At 39.8% G+C, this 21,302-nt stretch overlaps 1 protein-coding gene across 4 annotated transcripts in view; it reads left to right on the top strand.

The window, feature by feature from the left end:
• Positions 1 to 20,966, top strand: part of SOBP (sine oculis binding protein homolog) — a 117,517-nt gene extending 96,551 nt beyond the window's left edge. For all 4 annotated transcript variants that reach the window (XM_072141847.1, XM_072141844.1, XM_072141846.1 and 1 more), the window contains 2 exons: positions 8,451 to 10,393; positions 20,833 to 20,966. In XM_072141847.1, the coding sequence (XP_071997948.1) occupies positions 8,451 to 10,391 (1,941 nt within the window). In that variant the 3' untranslated portion in view covers positions 10,392 to 10,393; positions 20,833 to 20,966. The remainder of the gene's footprint in view (positions 1 to 8,450; positions 10,394 to 20,832) is intronic.
• Positions 20,967 to 21,302: the final 336 nt, after the last annotated feature.

Below are 21,302 nucleotides of genomic sequence, written 5' to 3'. Positions count from 1 at the left end.
TTTATTTATTAACTTAAAAACTTCCAGAGATGGGTGAGAGGAATTCCATTATCTTATTTTAATGCTATAAAAGTTGCACTGTTTATCTTATGGCTTAAAGGGAACTTGACAGGGCAATTTGGGACACATAGGAGCACATTTACTTACCCGTCTGCAGAGTTCACCAAAAGTGCATTATCTGACGATAATACACTGTGCCGTGATTCACTAAGATTGTGCGCCCGATTTCCTGTATGTGTCGCTTCCCCGCTCGTGTCCGACAGAGTTCACCATCTTCTTCCTGATGCATGTAAGTGCATTGTCTTGCGATACAAATTGAAAGTTGAATCCTGTGCTCAGTCCGAATCAGTCGGATCCTCGGACGGCATTCCCCCCAATTTCTGTTGCATGAAAGCCAGCGCAGCTGCGCCAAAAAACTGTTGCGTATGACACAATACCAACATCAGAAAGTCGCACAATAGTGCGATCCGCGACCCTTAGTAAATGAGCCCCATATTCATGCTCCCTGCTCCCTTATGGTCAGTACATTCTCCTTTGTGGCCAGATCTATCAATTGATATAACATGGTGCACATAAGGCAAACTTGCACTTTTTTCAGTGAAATGTTATATCAGAAAATATGGTCAAGTGTGGGCAAGTTTGATAACATGTCATTACAGTAAATCCAAGGAAGTGGATAGCTAAAACAAGCATGTGGTATAGAACAGGACATTGTTGTACAGCTTCTAAATACATTAAACTATTGAATTTACATACAAACTGCTGCTGTATTTGCGGTTTGCAATGTTTCTTGTAACTCTAGAGAGCAGAGCTCATTGGGTCTTTAAGTTGGTGCCTGTCCCTCTTCTAGTGGTAGTGACTGTAAGCTACGCCTAAGGCAAGAAGTTAATATCAGCTAAAACCAGAACTTGCCCCCAACACATTTTTGTCATTAATGCAATTATATCTGTGTCAGCTATATAACAGTACACATATATTTCTGTTCTCACTGTAAATTATAATGCTGTTGTAAATGTTGTTGCAAATGTTTTTCCCTGATATTAAACTACACTAAAGGTGAATAATTTAAACAATCAACAAGAACTATTTTACAGTGTAAGGCTACATGCACACTGCAGTGTGCCCGCCGCATCATAGCACGGCGGGCACACGGCAGCACGGGGAGAGGAGGAGGAGGTGAGTGCAGCTCACCCCCGCTCCTCTCCATAGCTATATATGGCCGCGGCGCCATAATATGGGAAAAGATAGGACATGTCCTATCTTTTCCCGGGCTACGGAGCGGTACGGTGCACGTGTGCTGCACCGTACCGCCCCCGTAGGACGCCGTGAGCCCATAGAAGTGTATGGGGGACGTATATCAGCTGTATATACGTCGGCCGTATATACGTCCCCCATACTGTAGTGTGAATGTAGCCTAAGGGTGCATTTACACGGCCATCTGGGAGAATGTATATGAGGCGGCAAAATTGCTTCCCCATAGACGGCAATGGCGACCCGACAGTGGTACGGTGCCACACATATGTCGCACTGATCCGTGCTGTACACCGGAAAAAGATAGAGCATGCTCAATCCTTTTACCGAGTGTGCGGTCACTATTTTCTATGGAGGAGGAGGGGTCGTGTGAATGTACCCTAAAAGAAAATCTACAATCAAAATAAAGCATGGACACTTATAGAATCAGGCAATGTGACTATGGTAATTTTTTAAAACATATTTATGTTATCTATGGCCTCCTTCCTTCTAAAAGCAACTTGTAAAATTATGCTAATCATCGAGAAAGGCAGCTGTGGCTTCCCAAAGCCCCTCCATACTGCAGATTCACAGGCTGTTAGACTGTCTCATTCTGTCCCTTTTCTCCTGCTCAGCACTTCCTCCTCCCTCTGTCTGATCTCACTACAACAGAGGAAGTTCCAGTTTCAGCATGCAGTGGGATGGGGAACTACTCCTGCACCCTGTAACAGTCTGTAAATCTGTAACACTGAGGCATTCTGGGAACTGGCCCAGTAGCCTTTCAGGGTCAATAGCATAATATTAAATGCTTATTTTGGAAGGAATGTGTAATTGATAATAAATATAAGAAGATTACCACAGTCACAGTGCCTGGATCTATGTGTAAGTGTGCCTAGTTTATCCATGTTTGATTTGATGATAGATTTCCTTTAAAAGATATATAAAATGTGAAAATTAATATTCATATTTTAGCCTCCTAAATTTTTATTGAACATTATCGAGGACGCTGCGCGCCTAGTAGTAGGAGGATCAAAGAGGCTACTGGGGCGTGGAGTAGCTGCGCTGTGTAGCCTCAGCTTTGGCTACTCCACACCCCAGTAGCCCCTTTAGAAAATTTACATATTAGCGTAATAAAATTGTAAGGAGCACATTTTGGAGCATGTAAATGAAAGAGGTGGAAAAATTGTAAATACCAGGACTGATAGAGACAGGTTGGAATTATATCTGTGAAATGCTGTATTTTTGTTAATAGCAGGGAATTAGAGAATGTGTTATTTTATTACCCTGAGTATATTTAGCAATCTGATATTTGTGGGAATACCCCTTTAATTTGCTGTCCATACCAAACAATGGCAGTGCATCTTTCAGAGCACTATGAGAAATGAGAGCCGTGCTGTGATTGGTTGCAACAAAGACTGTTTTTGTGAAAATAGGTTTATAAATATCCCTTTGTTTATTCAGTCTGCCATATTTACTAAACAATAAAAAAAAGGAAGGTACAAATAATGGTGTGCAAGAAATGTGCACCAAAATGTCATCCCTTAAGTAAAAATTTTTTTAAATTACAATAATATATACTAAGAGGATGCTCGCAAAATGTAATTCAATCTTGTGAACATGGATGTAAGGTCCAGCATTAAGTAGGACTTATTGAAAGCAATCAGTCCCTCTGCCAAGTCCTATTGTGGCCCCTTATCTCCCCCTCATACTATGGCCTCCCCTCATTTCCCCCTTATATTGTGACCTCTCACCTCCCCCTCATATTGTGGCCACTCTCATATCCCCCCCATATTGTGGTCTTCTCTTCCCCCTCCTCATATTGTAATCTCTCATATCCCCCTCATATTGTGGTTCCTCTCCTATCCCTCATATTGTGACCTCTCACTTCTCCCTCAAATTGAGGCCCCTCATCTTCACCCTCATATTGTGGCTCCTATCTCCCCTTCATATTGTGACCACTTATCTCCCCCTCATATTGTGGCCTCTCATCTCCCCTCATATTGTGACCTCTTACCTCCCACTCATATTGTGGCCCCTCATCTCCCCCTCATATTGTGGCCCCTCTCATCTCCTCCCTCCTGGTATTGTGACCTCTCATTTCCACCTCATATTGTGGCTACTCTAGTTTCTCCCTCATATTGTGTCCTCTCATTCCCTCCACATATTGTCGTCCATCATCTCCCCTTCATATTGTGGCCTCTCACTTCCCCCTTGTATGGTAGCCCCTCATCTTCCCCTCATGTTGTGGACCCTCTCTTATCCTTCTCATATTGTGGCCAATTCTCACCTCCTCGTCATATTGAGGCCTCTCATCTCCCCCTCATATCGTGACCTCTTACCTCCCACTCATTTTGTGGCCCCTCATCTCCACCTGATATTGTGACCTCTCATCTCCACCTCATATTGTGGCTTCTCTCATCTCCCCCTCATATTGTGTCCTCTCATTTCCTATGCAGACTATGGTCCCTCAGCTCCTCCTCCTCATATTGTGGCCTCTCATCCCCCCATGTGGCCCTAAGCTCCTGCTCATATTTTGGACTCTCTCATCTGCACCTCATATTGTGGTCTTTTATCTCCACCTCATATTGTGACGTCACCTTTGCCTCATATTGTGGCCTCTCTTCTCCCCCTCCTATTGTGACCTCTCACCTCCCCCTCATAGTGAGGTGGTGAGAGGTCCTCATATTACCCCTCATATTGTTGCCCGTAATCTCTCCCTTATATTGTAGCCCTCTCTCATACAACCTAAATATTTTGGCCCCTCTCATACGCCCCATATTTTGACCCCTCTCATACGCCCCATATTTTTTCCCCTTTTCATAACACCATAGTGTAGGCCCCCTCTCATATCCCTCCCATAATGTGGACCCCTCTCATATCCCTCCCATAATTTGGGCTCCCTCTCATATCCCCCTCATTGTGTAGGTCCCCTATCATATTCCCCTATATTGGATGCCCCTTCTCATATCCCTCTATATCGTGGGCCCCCTCTCATATCCCTCCATATTGTGGATCACTTTTTGTACCCCCAATATTGTGGCTCACCTATCATGCCCCCCTCCCCATATTGTGGCCCACCCACTCATCCTCTTTTCTTTGTTTCAAATGAATTTTTAAAAAAATAAATAAATAAACACCACATACTCACCTCCCCATTCCGCAGCAGCTCTTCTCTTCTCATCTTCCTCTGTTGCTGTGATGCAGGAAGATGAGGACATCGGCACTCCGAACTGCTGGCATCGCAGCTACAGGGGAACAGTGATGATGCAAAGAGCTAACAGCTCCCAGCACAATCCTGTTATATAACTCTATCAGTTCCCTTTTTGAACACAGATAAAGTTGGAGTCCTGTCACGGCCGGCGGGGGTGAAGTTGACTACGTCAGGGGCAGAGTCAGCACATGGGGGCAAATATAATAGGCATCAGGGCCACTAATGTTTTCACCCACACACCGCTGGGCCAGTCCCTCCCGGCTCCAAACACATCAAATTTCTTAAGAGATTTAGCAATTTTTATATTTTCAAATTTTAACAAATCTCTACACTTATCTCCTTCATGAAAACTGCCATTATATACTGATATAAGATTGTTATAATAAGTGTGTTGTTTGACTTAATGTAGATATCAGTGAGTGGTCTGTATCATTGACAATCTATTGTATATTTGAAGGAACCAAAAACACCTACAAGCATCTGCACAACTGAAGTACAATTGTTAACGTTCTGTATATGTAAACCATTTTGCCTTGTGTAGGAATGCCAAAGGAAACACTTACTGACCAAGTTATCAGATCCCAGAGATCTGGTTTAGGTTTTATTTTATCAAAAGAGACTAATATTTCTGCTGATGCCATGTCTTTTATGTGGTTTGCTGGAGTACACTGTTTCACAGGAAAGAAGTTGAATGAGCTCACATCCATTCAGCTTTTAAGTAGTAGTCGGGCAGAATGCCATGGAAATATAAATAGCAGGCCCCACAATGAGACTAATTTAACTTTTTATAACTTTTTTCTTTGCTACACTAAAATGAATAGCGTATCATAGTTTTATGTAATTATAACATTAAATGTGTAGCACCTAATCTTTACTTCATTACTTCATTCTTCTCACAGTACAGGAATAGATGGCCCAGTGTATTGAAGGTTTAGTCACCATAAGTGGAAGTGAAATTAACGTATGTGCTCTTCACTCTAATATGATATAGTATTGCCTAGAACATAACATTGGCATTGCCTGCATAAGTTCATTAAGCAATGTGCTCTCGTTAAGAGCAACATATGACTTGTATCCTTTATTTTTATCCTAATTTACTCAACAAGCTTGCTGGGAATATCTGATCTGATGTCTCCAATACAGTACACATGAAGGAAGTTATAGAAACATATTTGCCTGGATTGATATGACTAAAGCACAATTCGTTGCTTCAGTACATGTGCGTTTCCTTTCTCATGCAGCTCTTGCTAGATCTTCCTCAAGGGTCATGACAGAATCTTTAGGGGGCTGGATCTTGGTGAACCTGGCCTGTGGGTGAACATTTAAGGAGCTCTAGTAAAAATAGGTTCTTGGTACATCAAGCTATAGATGACTGGGGGGGGGGCTTGGGCTGTGGCTGAACTATTGTGGAAGATAGTTATGCTCTGGAAGAACCAGGGATCTAATTGGCAGATGAAATAAAAAAAAAAACATTTTGGCAATAATCCCATATTTCTTGGTATAATAAAAGGTATGTCTAGAAATAATAATCATAAAAAGTTCAGCAACTTTGTAAATGTTATATATTTAATGATCCTTAGTTGTTTTCATAGTTTGACTAGTTGCTGCTAAACCCAGTCAACAACACTTGGTTAAGCTGATCTAATGCAGCTATTGTGTCGGTTACTTTTACCTTCCACCCTCAGTATAAAGAATTAAGTGCCCAGAGTTAATTTCACAAGAGAAAGATTTTTCCACATACATTGGCCCACATTTACTAAAAACTGTGTATTGTGCAGAGTGTGCCAGATTCAAGATTTCTGGTGCATGTTCAGCATGAATATAGCACCCTCTGCACTGCCCCGAGTGCATCACTTTTTTTTGGTGCACCTTTAACATGGGGCGTGCAACACATTTCTGTCTGACTTAGCATGATAAATGGTGCGCATGGTGCACTGGAACGCCCCCTTAAGTGCAGAAATTTGTGTCACATGAAGAATAGTGCAGCCGTGGCACAAAAGGGTCATATGCAAACACAAATGTTGCACGGGCACTTCTTAAATACCTGTGCAAGCAGTTTGCACCTACAAGAATGTGCAAAGTCCACTAGAATACTGGCGCATAGCCCTTTGTAAATATGGGCTATTGATGTTATAAAGAATGTTGGGGGATTTCAGTGATGTACAATAGTATAAATAAATGCAATGCCAGTGCTTCATTACATACAGGTAAATGCATACTATAAAAACACTCATGCAGGGAATAGAATCCTATTTGTTAAATTTAGGGTGTAAAAAGCTACTTGCCAAATAAATAACTGCTTAGAACAACCACACCCAACTCCATTAGTAAGATAAAATATTTTGCTTTTCTCCCTAACATTTTTCTGTAAAATCCCATGAATGTGTAGGAAAGTAGAAATACAAAATTTTTATTAATTTCATAGACCACCTTTATACATTTTATCAGCTTGTAAGATTTAATATGATATATACTGGTGATCTACACATTTTCTTTCACTCCCCATGTACTTCCAAATTTCAATAAGTAAATGAAGTCCCTGGCTGCTTGGAAATTGGGTTAATTAGACTGTCAATTATGACAGGGACAAGGGATCAGGTGTTGGTATGCTATTAGAGATAGATCTTGAAGGCTGATGATATATAAACAGCTTAGATATAAAAATAGTTATATCCAGTTGTGACCCGTCAAAGATTTTTATTATTTCTCTCAAATTCCAATATATTTGGCGAAGTGTTCATTTATGAATAATTGGAACTGCACAAACATCACGGATGGGTAAATGATACATTTCTTCTATCCTATCCAAAAATGAAGGCATCAGGAGAACTGCTGACATCTGTTTATCTGTTTATAGCAATGGCAAGAAAACCCATATTAATTCTTGTTCAAAATGCCATACGAAGGAAAAGCATTAGTGCAAACAAGAGTTGTATTTGAATTGTAGATCATGTCTTAGCCATCTGTGAGAACGGATGGTGTTGAGAAATTAATGTGTTAATGAAATCACAATAATTTTGCAGAAGCCGTGAATGGGAATCTTAAGATGATATTTCTAGGGTTGGTGGTGATTGAACTAATAATAGGCAACACCTTTTGCTGCAGGAAAATCATTCCAAGAAAACCAAGTTGTGAGAGTTTCTATGTAAGGTTACCAACTTCAACAAACTTTGGATAAATCATTAGTACAAGTGAATACAAGGATTGTTTTAATATTTCTTATTGGAGCAAAAGTGCTCTCTACTGCAGTTACTTAGCTTTTATAATCCTTCCTGCTTCCTATTTTATGACTCTGGACTGAATTCTATTTTGCTGTAGCTCACTGAAGTGTCAGATTAACTAGAAACTGACACAGAGAAGGGGAGCAATAATCATACCAACTACGTCTACTGCCAGCAGCTTTGAGACAACAGCAACTATAGAGGCAGAAGGGGAGATAATTGTCGGGAAATGAAGATTCCTCCACAACAACCAAAAATTAAGTTATGCCTCACATACACTTACACTGGATTACCTATTTCTGTGAAGGTTATTAAATGGTTAAGGTTAGACACACAAAGTGTACTATTGAAATATAGTGTTAGGTTTCATGTACACAATATGGCATTGTATTATGTGGTTAACCTACATGAGAAGCATTGCATATTGGGGAGAATAGCTGTATAATACACCATATGATGGAGAATATAAATATGTTTATTTTGTCAAAATGCACCAATAATTGCTGAAACATTATATCCAAGAATAGATGATACCTGGTTTTGTTGTGTGTGCTATAGGAATGTATCGTATGAGCAGATAACTTTGATATGAAAATCTTGAGACAAGAGAGGACAGTTTAGTGAAGAAACAAATAAGTGAAAATGGTAATAGGGAACTTATGAGTGATTAGGAGAAAGGAATGAATAATGCTTAGGTACAGCACTCTACAACTGCATACAGTAATGAATCTTTGTTGAATATTGATGTTATTCTCTCTTACCTTGTTAACTTTCATGATTTATTTTAGGTGTGTGATTGGTGTAAACACATACGACATACGAAAGAATACCTGGACTTTGGAGATGGTGAAAGAAGGCTTCAATTCTGCAGTGCAAAGTGTCTAAATCAATACAAAATGGACATTTTTTACAAAGAAACACAAGCCAACCTTCCAGCTGGACTGTGCAACACATTACATCCTCCAGTTGACAATAAAGCAGAAGGCACAGGAGTACAGCTGCTAACTCCAGATTCCTGGAATATACCACTGACAGATGCTCGAAGAAAGGTTCCTTCCCCAGTGTCTGCAGCTGTCCAAATGCAAGGTCCTGGATCATCAGCTTCAACCACTGCCTCCCCTTCTGAAATTGCCAACAGCTCAGTTACTAAAATCCCCACACCAGTTCCCAAATCCATTCCTCTGAATGAAAGCCCAAACATAGCCTCTGTTCCAGTTCCACCACCTGCCAGCATTGTGCCTCCAATGGGCATGCCACCTAGGAGTCCTCCAATGATTATGACAAACAGGGGACCTGTTCCTTTACCCATATTCATGGAACAACAAATTATACAACAGATACGCCCACCATTTCTAAGGGGTCCTCATGGCTCAAATCCTAATAGTCCTTTGTCCAGCCAAATAATTCCTGGTATGGGTCCAGGTGGGCCTAGAGTCATGGGACCTACATCAAGTCCTATGCATAGACCAATGTTATCACCTCACATCCACCCACCAACTACACCTACAATGCCAGGCAATCCAACGGGATTGATTCCACCACATCCACCTGGAGGTCCTTTACCTAGTCTTCCTTTCCCTCCAATGGGCATGATGCCAAATGGTCCTATACACATGCCTCAGATGGTAAATTTTGGTTTACCGTCCCTTGCTCCTTTAGTACCACCACCAACCCTTTTAGTGCCATACCCAGTTATTGTTCCTTTACCCGTACCAATACCAATTCCCATACCAATTCCCCATACAATGGATTCCAAACCCCCAAAGGACTTCTCCAGTAATGGTGAAGGCATCATTCCAAGTTCATCCAATGAAGGCCCAGGAGCAAAGCCAAAGGAAAACTCTTTGCTTCCGAAGGATTCCAAGCAAAGCTCTTCAAAGCCTTCTGACAGTTCAGCTGGTGGTTCAGGGCTCTCTTCTCACCAGGCTTCAGTTGTACAAGAACATTTGAAAACCGAAGTAGTAGATTTGACTTTGAGGACAGTAAGCCCAGAAAATAGTAAGCCTAGCATCCCTAATATGCTTCAGGTGCCACAGGATGGGGTTATAGATTTAACTGTGGCACACAGGTCTAGACTCCATAATGTAATTCATAAAGCTGTTCACACACAGTTAAAACTTGAATCTGAACCCATCAGTGTTGTAAATATGGCCTTTAGTAACTCAGATAAAACCAACTGTAATGACTGTATGGATAGCATGAATCCAGTGGAAACAAAGTTGCATCCATCCAATGACTCAAATTTTTGTGGTTCAAACCCAAGGGCCCCAGTTACCCCAGGACATGAAAACAGTGCAGCAGTTTGTAATGTAATTGTCAATGGTACAAAGAGCACAGAATGCACAAAAAACTCTGATAAATCACATGAGCAGAAAAAGACATTAGACAAGGAGCCAGTAGTTAGTGAGTTAGAATCCGTTAAAGAAAATAACTGTGCTTCAAATTGCCATCCCGAGCTTGAAACTGGCAAGAAGAGTCTTGTGGAAGAGTCTCTGACAGCAGGGGACAAACAAGATCCTAATCTAAACAACCCTGCAGATGAGGACCATGCGTATGCTTTGAGGATGTTGCCTAAAACAGGCTGTGTTATCCAGCCTGTGCCAAAACCAGCAGAAAAGACTGCAATATCACCATGTATAATCTCATCTCCAATTCTCACCACGGGGACAGAAGACTTAGAGCCACCACTCAAAAGGAGGTGTCTCCGTATTCGAAATCAAAATAAATAAAGGTTTGTGAAACTATTATCCAATGTTAATTTCTGGGGGGTTTATAATTTTTGCATTTAGTATGGAACAGAGTTTGCAGAACATCTACAAGACAAACCCATTACTTCACCTGTTCAGAAATTATTCTGTCAGATCATTTTCAGTCTTCACAAACATATTTTCATCTATGAGTAAAAATGTAAATGGACCACACTATAACTTGATGTAAAACCTCCAACAGGACCGTGAGTGATAATCCCACAGTGTGGCAAACGGTTAAAAGGCAAAGAGAATAAATTAGAATATTACATGATATAGACTACCACAGTCTATTCTAAACTACAGTATTGGTTTTATTATCTAATGTATAAAAATGAAAGATAAAATGAATACAATACAAGAGATTACCAATACAGGTGGTCCGTCCCCTACTTAAGAACACCTGATTTACAGACGACACCTAGTTACAAACGGACCTCTGGATTTTGATAATTTACTGTACTTTATGCATAGGCTACAAAACACAGCTATAACAGTTATCACAGGTGTCTGTAATGAAGCTTTATTGTTAATCCTGGTTCTTATGACAACCCAACATTTTTAAAAGCCAGTTGTCACAGAGACCAAAAAAAACTTGTCTGGGGTTACAATTATAAAATATACAGTTCCGACTTGTATACAAATTCAACTTAAGAACAAACCTATAGAACCTATCCTGTACGTAACCCGGGGACTGCCTGTATGTAGTTTACAAAACATAGATTTACATATCCCCAATGTAGCCAATATTTGAAAAGTTCTTGGATATCTCTAAATATTCTACAATTAATGTGCATGCATCATATATGAAAATAATGTTTTATAAACTTGTGTCTATGAACGCGGCATCAAAAAATAAAACAAAAGTAAAATGCATCATATAACATAGCATAATATAAAGTTCTGTTAAAATAGTAAACTCTAAAATTCCTGTACCTGTACTCACTCAGAGACCCCAGTAGGTCCTAGTGCTAGGTTGCGACAAAACAGGCTGTAGTCTAGCACTAGGACCTACTGGAGTCTCTGAACGAGTACAGCAATATGCGCAGTCCGTATTGAATGAATTCTATATTTTACTATGCTATATGATGCATTTTACTTTTATTTTATTCTTTTAAGACGTGTTCTTAGACACCAAGTTATAAAACCATATTGCCATATATAGGATGCATGCACATTAATTGTGGGATATTTAGAGATATCCAAGGACCATTCATTAATATTGGCTACATTGGCAATATGTAAATCTATACTTTCATCTATTGTTGCAAATGTCATTTTTGGAAGAAAAGTGTGGGCCATACATAATTAAATAAATTTTAAATTAATTGAAATGCAAATTGTACCATAAAAGTATATTTTACATTTCAGATTATGATATATGTAGCTGGTTTAGTATTACACTTGATACCTTAACACACACGCTGCTTCTCATAATATAAAAACTGGTCCTTTTGCTCCTATTAATGCATCATGTTTTTTTACCTATATATTTTCTGATGTTATTTTACTGCCAATATAAAGACATTTTATGTTAATTTTTTACGCTACAGAGACCTAGTTAGGGTGAACTGACGTGAAGTGCATTTATCAGAAAGGAAATAAGACTGCTGACTGAATATAGGAAATATATTATACTTTTCTACACTTCATAGCATCAATACAAGTGCTAGTAATAACAGTGAAGGAGGGATTATGAAGCCGTACACATTCTACATCTTTTATTCTACCGCTGTTTACCACACCGGACCAAGTGGGTATATGTTATGAATGTGGGGAGGAAAGAAAGACGCTATTTATCTCCTTGACAACAAAACAATTGCACAGTTAAAATCCAAATCCCAAGAGGGCCAAATATATACATTAGATGTCATCCAGTCCTCATACATCTAAAGCCTATAGCTGGAAGCAAAATAGGTTACTACTGTATACTGTATAACACTTCTAGGAAACCAAAAAGGGAAAACAATTTATTACATCCCTGCTTGTGGCATCTGCAAATTTAATTTGTGAATAGTCTTTGCATAGAATTGTCCTTTATATAAAATAGATTTGTATTAGTTATATTTGTTACATAAAATGCATTTGTAATGTAGTTCTTTAGTTTTGAGTTGTCCTTTGCCTAGACGTATACTGTTCAAGTCCTAGCATTGAATGAGATCTCCATTAAATCCATGTTAAGTGAACTGATTCATATATAGCACAAGGTTTAAAATACAATTTACTAAAGAAAGAGATAAAAGAAGGCTCTTGATCCTAGCTACCATTGTATTTTGCTGCCATCTTGTGACCACTTAAAGATTAGATCAAATAGATGTAATTTTTGGAAAAAACTTTTTAACCCCTTAGGGCCACAACTCTCTTCAATTATTACTACTTGCATTTTATTTCTTAGGCTGCATCCACACTAACGCAAGGGGGACGTATATACGGCCGATGTATATACGGGCGATATACGTCCCCCATAGACGGCAATGGGCGCACGGCACCGTACTGCTCCGTACCCCGGAAAAGACAGGACATGTCCTATCTTTCTCCGTAGTATGGCGCCGTGCGCCATATGTTCCTATGGAGAGGGGCGGGGGTGAGTAGAGCTCCTCCTCTCCCCGTGCGCTGCCGCTGCCCGCCGTGCTGCGGTATGGCTGGCAACGTCAGTGTGAATGTAGCCTTATTTTGCATTTCACATCGATGTAATAGGGCTTGTTTTCTGCAGGAACAATTTGTAGAATGTACTGGGAATGTACTTTGGAAATAAAATCCAAATGGGGTGAAATTGACAAAAAAGTTTTTTTTTAAATTAGTCTTTGTTATGTTTTAAAACCATTGAAATAATGTAATTATTTTGATACTGTACTTCTCATATATATGTATAGATACATATATATCTATAGCACTGTGCCATGCCACATATGCCAGTTAATAATAGTCATAGTTCTGTTCATAGACTCAGACACAGGATAAAAGAGGTAGTACTGTACAGTGGCCATACATGCAGGGTAGTAATAATTTGTCAATGATGGTACCATTAGTAGTGTTATGCTATATGTGCCAGTATCTAACTTAGGTTTTATTGGCCATGGGGCACCCCTTTAAAATAAGCCGTGTATGTCTGAGCAAATGTCTGCCGAGTCGCCATTATCGTCAGACCTGCAGTAAAGCTACAGGGAAGAAGACATCACTGGGTAAGTATATAAGTTTATTATTATATTATATTTAAAGGGAGGGCGCTTGGGGTATTTTAGTAGTAAAGGGAGGGCGCTAGGGGTATTTTAGTAGTAAAGGGAGGCCGCTAGGGGTATTTTAGTAGTAAAGGGAGGCCGCTAGGGGTATTTTAGTAGTAAAGGGAGGCCGCTAGGGGTATTTTAGTAGTAAAGGGAGGCCGCTAGGGGCATTTTAATAGTAAGAGGAGGCCGCTAGGGGCATTTTAATAGTAAGGGGAGGCCGCTGCTGGACATGTTATTAATAAGGGGAGGCCGCTGCTGGACATGTTATTAATAAGGGGAGGCCGCTGCTGGACATGTTATTAATAAGGGCAGGCCGCTGCTGGACATGTTATTAATAAGGGCAGGCCGCTGCTGGACATGTTATTACAAAATTAGGCTTTTTCTAAAGGTGACACAGCACCCGAGTTATACTCGTTTTTTTTTGGTCAATTTTGACACACCAAGCTCAAAAGGTTGCCCATCACTGTAATAGTGTAAAAATACATATCTATTTTTATACAATATATAAAAAATAGTTTAACAAATATGGCTTACTGGGAACCAGATTTTACCAAATTACACTATTATCCCCCTCTGGTAAGATATGAAATGTCTTTTATAGAATTCTCCTTTCATGTGAAATCATATCCGTTAACCTATAAAAAATCTCCTCCAAAGAGAGGAGATAACTGTCTGTTTCTCTAGTTCTGTAGTTCGCAGAACCACAAGCTTGATTTGATCTGAAAGATAATATTCTTATCTTTACTTTGACATCATGTTTTAGGTACTATAGAAGAAAATAAATGGGCGTCTGGACCGACACGTCCCCTGCAGCCTCTAAATTTGATGTATTGGAGGCAAATATGACTCTTCTCAGCTTATTTGCATATGATCTTGACATAAAAGAGGGAAAGGACATTTCTACCTCTGGGAGCTGGTAGTTCAATGGGCTATAATCCGGTGACAAAATCCCTTTAAATTGTGTTAAGCGTAGTATTTTCAGTATGTTTTTATTATGTTCTCATTGTGCTTTTTACAAACAATATGTTTATGAGTATTTTTCACAATTTGGCATAGTCTGGGTGGTATAACATTTTATGCACAAAGCTCTGACCTATTATTGCTGTTGATATTAACCAAGTTTTCATTGGTTATATTTATTCTTGTGTCATGTATAGTCTTTCTTCCAGGCTAAATTAGACCATTCTACCTCTGGATGAGCCATGCCCCCATAAATGCCTTTACCATATATTTTAGACAAGAAAATGTAATAAAATGTATAATAAATTCCGCCACTTAATAAAGAATATGCCATATATGCCATTATTAGCAGGGTTCAGAAAATAGATGTAGCAATATTGAGCTATTTAGAACTGATAAAAACCTATGTTTATGCTTCCTCTGCCTGTGCTGACAAGCCCTGTGAAAATGTAGTTTGTTTATCAATCGGACCCCTGGGAGGGGAAGGGCTGCTCCTCCATGTGATGGAAGCTGCCAGGCTAGTCACCATATGTATCCTGTATGTGCTCTGTACATGTCCCCTGCTCCTCCATGTGGGGAAAGCTGCCAGGCTGTCACCATATACATCCTGTATGTGCTCTGTACATGTCCCCTGCTCCTCCATGTGGGGAAAGCTGACAGGCTGTCACCATATACATCCTGTATGTGCACTGTGCAGTGTTCAGTGGATTGACTTGTGGGAAACTTAATGGATTTAATGCTAAATTACTTTGAAAGAGAACACAAGGCATCATTAGATCTGTGGGCAAGCTAACTACCCTCAGCCTGAGGGTGTAGACTGACAGACATTAGTCTCCGCCCACTTCACCTCTAATGAGAGAGGTTTTTTTCAAATACTTTCAGAACAAAAAATACCATAAATTTGGAAAGAATGGGGCAAGCAGCACAATATGGGTATCGGGGAATTATATATAATACTTTGGTAAAACCATTTTAACTTTACAGTTACACTTTAAGCTACATGGTAGCAGCTTAACACTAAGTCAATAGCTATATTATCAAAACTAATTCATTGAATGCAGTAATCATTTCTGTTGAAATTAGTTGCTGATGAGTTATAAATAAGAAGATGCTATGCTGTAAACCATCTGGCCTCTAATCACAGATGACATAGCTAAAATTAAAGCGAACAATTCAGAGGAACACATTAGAAGCTAGATTAGACATTTTATAGCTGGCTGCCCTTCCTCTGCCTGCTGAATACATTAATGCTCTGAAAAAGAAAGATTCCCATATAATCCAAATATAACTAATTCTATTTTAGTAGATTTTTATTTCATGTCAGCCTTTATTTAAATTTCATCATTAAAAGATTAAGCACTTTTTAAAGACCATTTAAATAGTTTTACTTAATTCCATGCCATTAGCTATGCATGTAATAGGATAATTGTAATATTTGCTGTACCCTGCAAAGACTATTCATTCATATTAAGCCAAACACTGTCCTTAATACTTATCAGAATTTTACAATATGTTGGCAGAGAACCATCCATATCCATATAAAAAAGACTTCAACAAATAACTTTATAATCTAAATTTTACCAAGAAAATGTTTCAATATTTCAAAAACTAGGGCATAGTAACGGCTTTGGCACTGAAATCTGTTCCTGGAGTGTCTACCCATCTGTAAAAATAAAAAATTGTGTAGTGAATCAGTTATTCTATTGTATATATGATGCGGTATATAAGGGTTCACTCATGTCACTAAAGGAAATCTACCATTTAAAAATGCCCATTCTGACCCACAAATACCTTTAGATAAGTCAGGATGAGCTGATGCAGAAAGATGGCTTGAATAGTGTCAGAAACCACTCTTTTCGTTGTAAAAGTGATTCCAATATTATGGTAATTAGCCTTTGCCGCTTCTGTGTCTCTCACAAAGCGTGCAACGTGATCCGCTCCCTTCACTGATTTTCGCTCACCCAAGAGCCGGTGATGTCACCAAGCTCTCAGGCACAATAGCGCATATATTTAAAATATTGGTGTCAGGGTTTCAAGTGAAATAAAATATTTATCAACATTGGTGTCAGTGGAGTGCCCCCCCCTCTTTCGTTGGTGGGAGAGGTGAGCATAGCTGTATTTATGTAAACTCACCCCCCACGGTCTCCTGCACGAAGCCTCACTATATTACGAGGCAGGGCAGCTGCGCAATCTAAGATGAAGATGCGCTAGTGTGCCTGAGAGCCGGCTGCGCTTATGAGTCTGCAACAATGGGTCTGTTTGCTATCTGCCATCTTGCACACTCCTGTGATATTAGATACATGAATACATGCTAGAGTTTTACAGATATACATTACTACTGTTACGATGTACAGATCTACATTACTTCTGTATGCTAGCATTTCACTGACAATTTGTATGGGTAAACACGGCTGTATGGGTAAACTTGAAGATTGCGCTATGGAATACCTGGTCCCAAGCCAAAACTGAGCAGTTGGGCTCCACTAAGATAAATCTGAAAAAGATTAAAATCCAACACTCACCTGAACCTTCCCCCCTGCAATCCCTATAAAAAAAATTGCCATGCAGCTGGTCCCTTTTTGGTGACCACTGCATCTTGTATATCATCAGAGCAGTCAGTGGCCAGTTGAGTGGTTGAAGTGCTCAAATTCTCTGAGCTAATGTGATATGTTAAAACTGTCTTAGTTTTGGTCACATGGCTTCTTATGGCACTTATAATTCAGTAGGTCAAATTCTAGTTGAAGAGGAATAACTGAAAGAACCTAGAAGGCGAATGGTCAGAAGCTTATTATGAATTTGGAATGTGAAACATTAGAAAAAAATTACCATGATTTGACAGATTTTACATGCCTACATTGATATGTAAATACTGTAATTACTATAATCACCTTCTACTTTAGTTTTAGTTTATTTCAAACTTACCAAGATGGATTTTCAAATTTATTTTTTAACATATGAATAAGAATGGCCACAGCCAATTTGCATGTTTTTGTATACAGTTTTCTGTAATCATGTACATAGCTTCACCAATGCTGCTTTCAGAAATAGCTGCATTTAAACACCACAGCATCATCTCATTCTCCCCGACAACTATACAGATAATGAAGCAATTACACCTAATTAATGTCTATTTAAAGGAGCTATGCCATGCCAGTAAGAATAGTATTGTTCCAGCATAATAATCATTGTAAATCATTGCTAATTTACCATAGCAGATGTAAATCTTATTTTTATTGGAATAGCTCACAAAACAATGTTTTTGCTGATCAGTGATTAAAAAGATACGTCATAAACTAAGCATTACCAGTTTCGCCTGTTGACGTATTTAGAAATCTTCAGTACTGTATCTTTAGGGGCGTAACTTGAGGGGGTGCAGTCGCAACCGGGCCCAAGAGGTTTTGGGGGCCCATAAGGTCTCACTTTCCCATATGAACAGATAAGTACTATAACCCATACATTATAGTCGGGGCCCTGGCACAAACTTTGCACTGGGGCCCGTCAACTTCAAGTTACTCCACTGTGTATCTTTCATATTCTTCTGTAATATGTGTTGAAAAGCTGTCAAGCTATCATGTCTTGTCCCACTGTGGGACTTATAAAGGATTATCTTATCTTATTTAACAAGCGTTTTAGACAGTTTGTAGATCATTTAAAAACTTGGAGAAAGAGGGGTGCTGTGATACAATGCACCAAAATGATAAATTAAGCCAAACAGGAGGTAACAAGGAACAGTGTGGTGTGAACTAGCAGACGTAAACACATAAGATTTACCATTTATTGACAGACTGTACCTGCTATATAAACAATATTAAGTACAGATGCAGCCAGGGAACTAGTGGTAATTCACACACTTTACTTCCAGACACTTTGGGAGTCTTTTATTTTAAGTCTGGAAATTTGTGTGTGTCTTATTTTTGTGTATTCCAGGTTTTGGACTTGTTTAATTTATCTATTCATATATGATTTATTTAAGTTGATATCTGGCATGTGAGTCTGCAGCCCCGTATCAACTTTTTCCTATGCCTTCCCAATAGTGGGACAATAGTGTACACATTTGAAAAGTCACAATTGTAAAAGAAAAAAAAAAGAAAAGCCTAAGATAAATGACCCCCATTGTGTTATCTGGGCTGTATCCCATTTCCTGTTCCTGTGCTGCCCTAGTCAGGAGAACACATAGGCCTTCGGTACTCTGATACTTGTGTTTCCCATCTCCCCCAAAGCAGCAGCAGTCTTCCTCTCTTCTCGTCTGTTCAGCAGCAGTGCACAGTGCCGAAGGGATGAGGTCAACACATCACAAAGGAAAAGAGAAGAGGACTGTTGGCTTTCTGTTGGTTGAATGGGGAAAGATGAGCCTATGTTCATTTTAGTTCTTTTTTTTTTGAAACAGTGAAAATAAGGTGCGAGGGTGGTTTTTTGAATGGAGAGCAAATACTTTGTGGGGGTTAGAGACAGGGCTTTTATAAGTGTGGGATCTGGAGAAAAGGGGCTATTATAATGCCTGTTATGTGATTATTGGCTACTGGTGGACACTGACTATTGGCTAAAAGGGAGCATTGAGACTTTTAGGGGGAACTAACACTGTCGGATACTGGTTGACACTGTGACTAATAACTTAAAGGGGCACTGTGACTATTTGCTACTGTGTGCGGGCACTGTGACTATTTGCTACTGTGTGGGGGCTCTGTGATAGGACTTTGACTATTGTTCTGGATACATGTTACTCCATATGGGACTGGACTTATACCACCCACCAACCACTGATAGCATCATCTGCTCTGATATCGACAAGACTGTAGAAAGACAGCTCCTATGTGACCCTTAATAGCAATAGTGCTTTGAATCCTTAAAGGTGTTTTATCAAGTAATCCTTTATTCACAGGGTAGGGAATAACAAGCTGATCGGTGAGACTTCAAATGCTCCACCAATCACAAAATCAGACACCAGCAATCTGGAGAATGAGGGTCCTGTTCTCACTAATCAGTGGAGAGCAATGTCAGACATGCATACTGCTGCCTCTCCATTCAATAGTACGGGAGTGACAGAGAAAGACAGTAAATGGGAGCACCAGAGGTAGCTAGGAGCTGTTCTCAGCATATTCTCTAGATTGCTGGAGATCCATTCTTGTTATTGGTGGGTGTCCCATCAGTTGAACTCTCGCCGAACAGCTTGTTATCCCCTATTCTGTGGATATCAGATAATATGCAAACTTAAAGGACAATTGTCATCAGGTCTCTGTCACTATTTCTCTCACCTCTACCTGTTGGAGCAGCTCACAAGGATTCAATCCCAGCCTTTATCTAGTCAATTCACACATTAATCATTGTAAAATCATGTTTTATTTATTATGTAAATGATGCTGGTCACATGGTCAGAGGCCGTGATGTCAACCCTGTTACCCCTCCCCTCTCCTCCCCCTGCTCATGTCTGTGTGTAATGTATATTAAGCATTGCTGTTTGCTGGTGTCTGTGCTTTATCTGCTGACATGCTGCACCCTCCTTATACACATGTTTGAGACACAGACATCAGCTACACAAGTACCTGATATGTTCTGTTATAACATGGCTGCCTGGAGCTGTTGTATCTCTCCTATACACACACAGGCTGCAGGGGGCGCCAGCACCAGGAAACACATGGAGGAGCTATTACACCAGTATACCTCACATCATTATACAGGCTGTCAGTCATGTGTATAGGAGCATCTCATACACACAGGCTGCAGGGAGTTCCAGCACCAGGAAGCACATGGAGGAACCATTACACCATTATACCTCACATCAATATACAGGCTGTCAGTCATGTGTATAGGAGTATCTTATACACACAGGCTGCAGGGGGCGTGGCCACCAGCACCAGATAGTACATGGAGGAGCCATTACACCATTATATCTCACATCATTATACAGGCTGTCAGCCAAGCACTGGGAGTGTGGCTGTACCTCCCACTCATGAATAAGCTGGACAGCTTGGATATGATAATGACTCATTGGACATCTCACAGGTCATTTGCATACAGCTTTAGGACCCCATTGCTTAAGTTTACAGGCATGTAGAGGGACAATGAAGGGATAGAGGCAATACTTTCTAATGGCAGTTTATGAAAATATATTTAGTTTAGGGTCTTTTGCCCCACATGTTCTCTTTAATACAGGTCCTTTAAGTTAGCAAATAAATAAAACACATATATGTATGATCCACTCTGTTAGTGTGCATATTGTAAACATTATTCTTTTTCCTTAGGATGTTGACAAACAGGGTATCTTGCATGGGAAAATTGGAGCAGCACAGTCTACGTCCATGTCACCAAACTACACCAGCTGGTCCACTTCATATTTCCATACGTCTGCCTGCCACTGCCTTTGCTGAATACAAACTAACTTCCTGCTGTCTCTAGTCATCAAGTGGTCATGCAAGAAAGCCATAGCATCCACATCTCCTAGGATGCTGAGCATTCCTTTCTAATTCACTTTCCTGTGCACCCGCAACTGCTGTTGTCAAGAAGAAAGTGGACCAATGAATAACTCTCCCCTTCAATATCTGTACTGGAGGAAAATGTATGACTGGAATTATAGGGACTTCATTTGCTTATGGTTTTGCTGCTACAGTGAAAATTGTACTTTGTTACATAGGGTGTGGAACTGTAAAAGGGTAAGGGTTTTGCATTGGAGTAGCAACACTTCATAGTCATCTCTCTCTTACCCATGATGCAC

This window comes from Engystomops pustulosus, chromosome 3 (genome assembly GCF_040894005.1).
Source record: "Engystomops pustulosus chromosome 3, aEngPut4.maternal, whole genome shotgun sequence".
In the NCBI taxonomy this organism is placed as follows: domain Eukaryota; kingdom Metazoa; phylum Chordata; class Amphibia; order Anura; family Leptodactylidae; genus Engystomops; species Engystomops pustulosus.
Note: the sequence above shows the minus strand (reverse complement) of the source record. Positions and strands in the feature narration are given on the sequence as shown.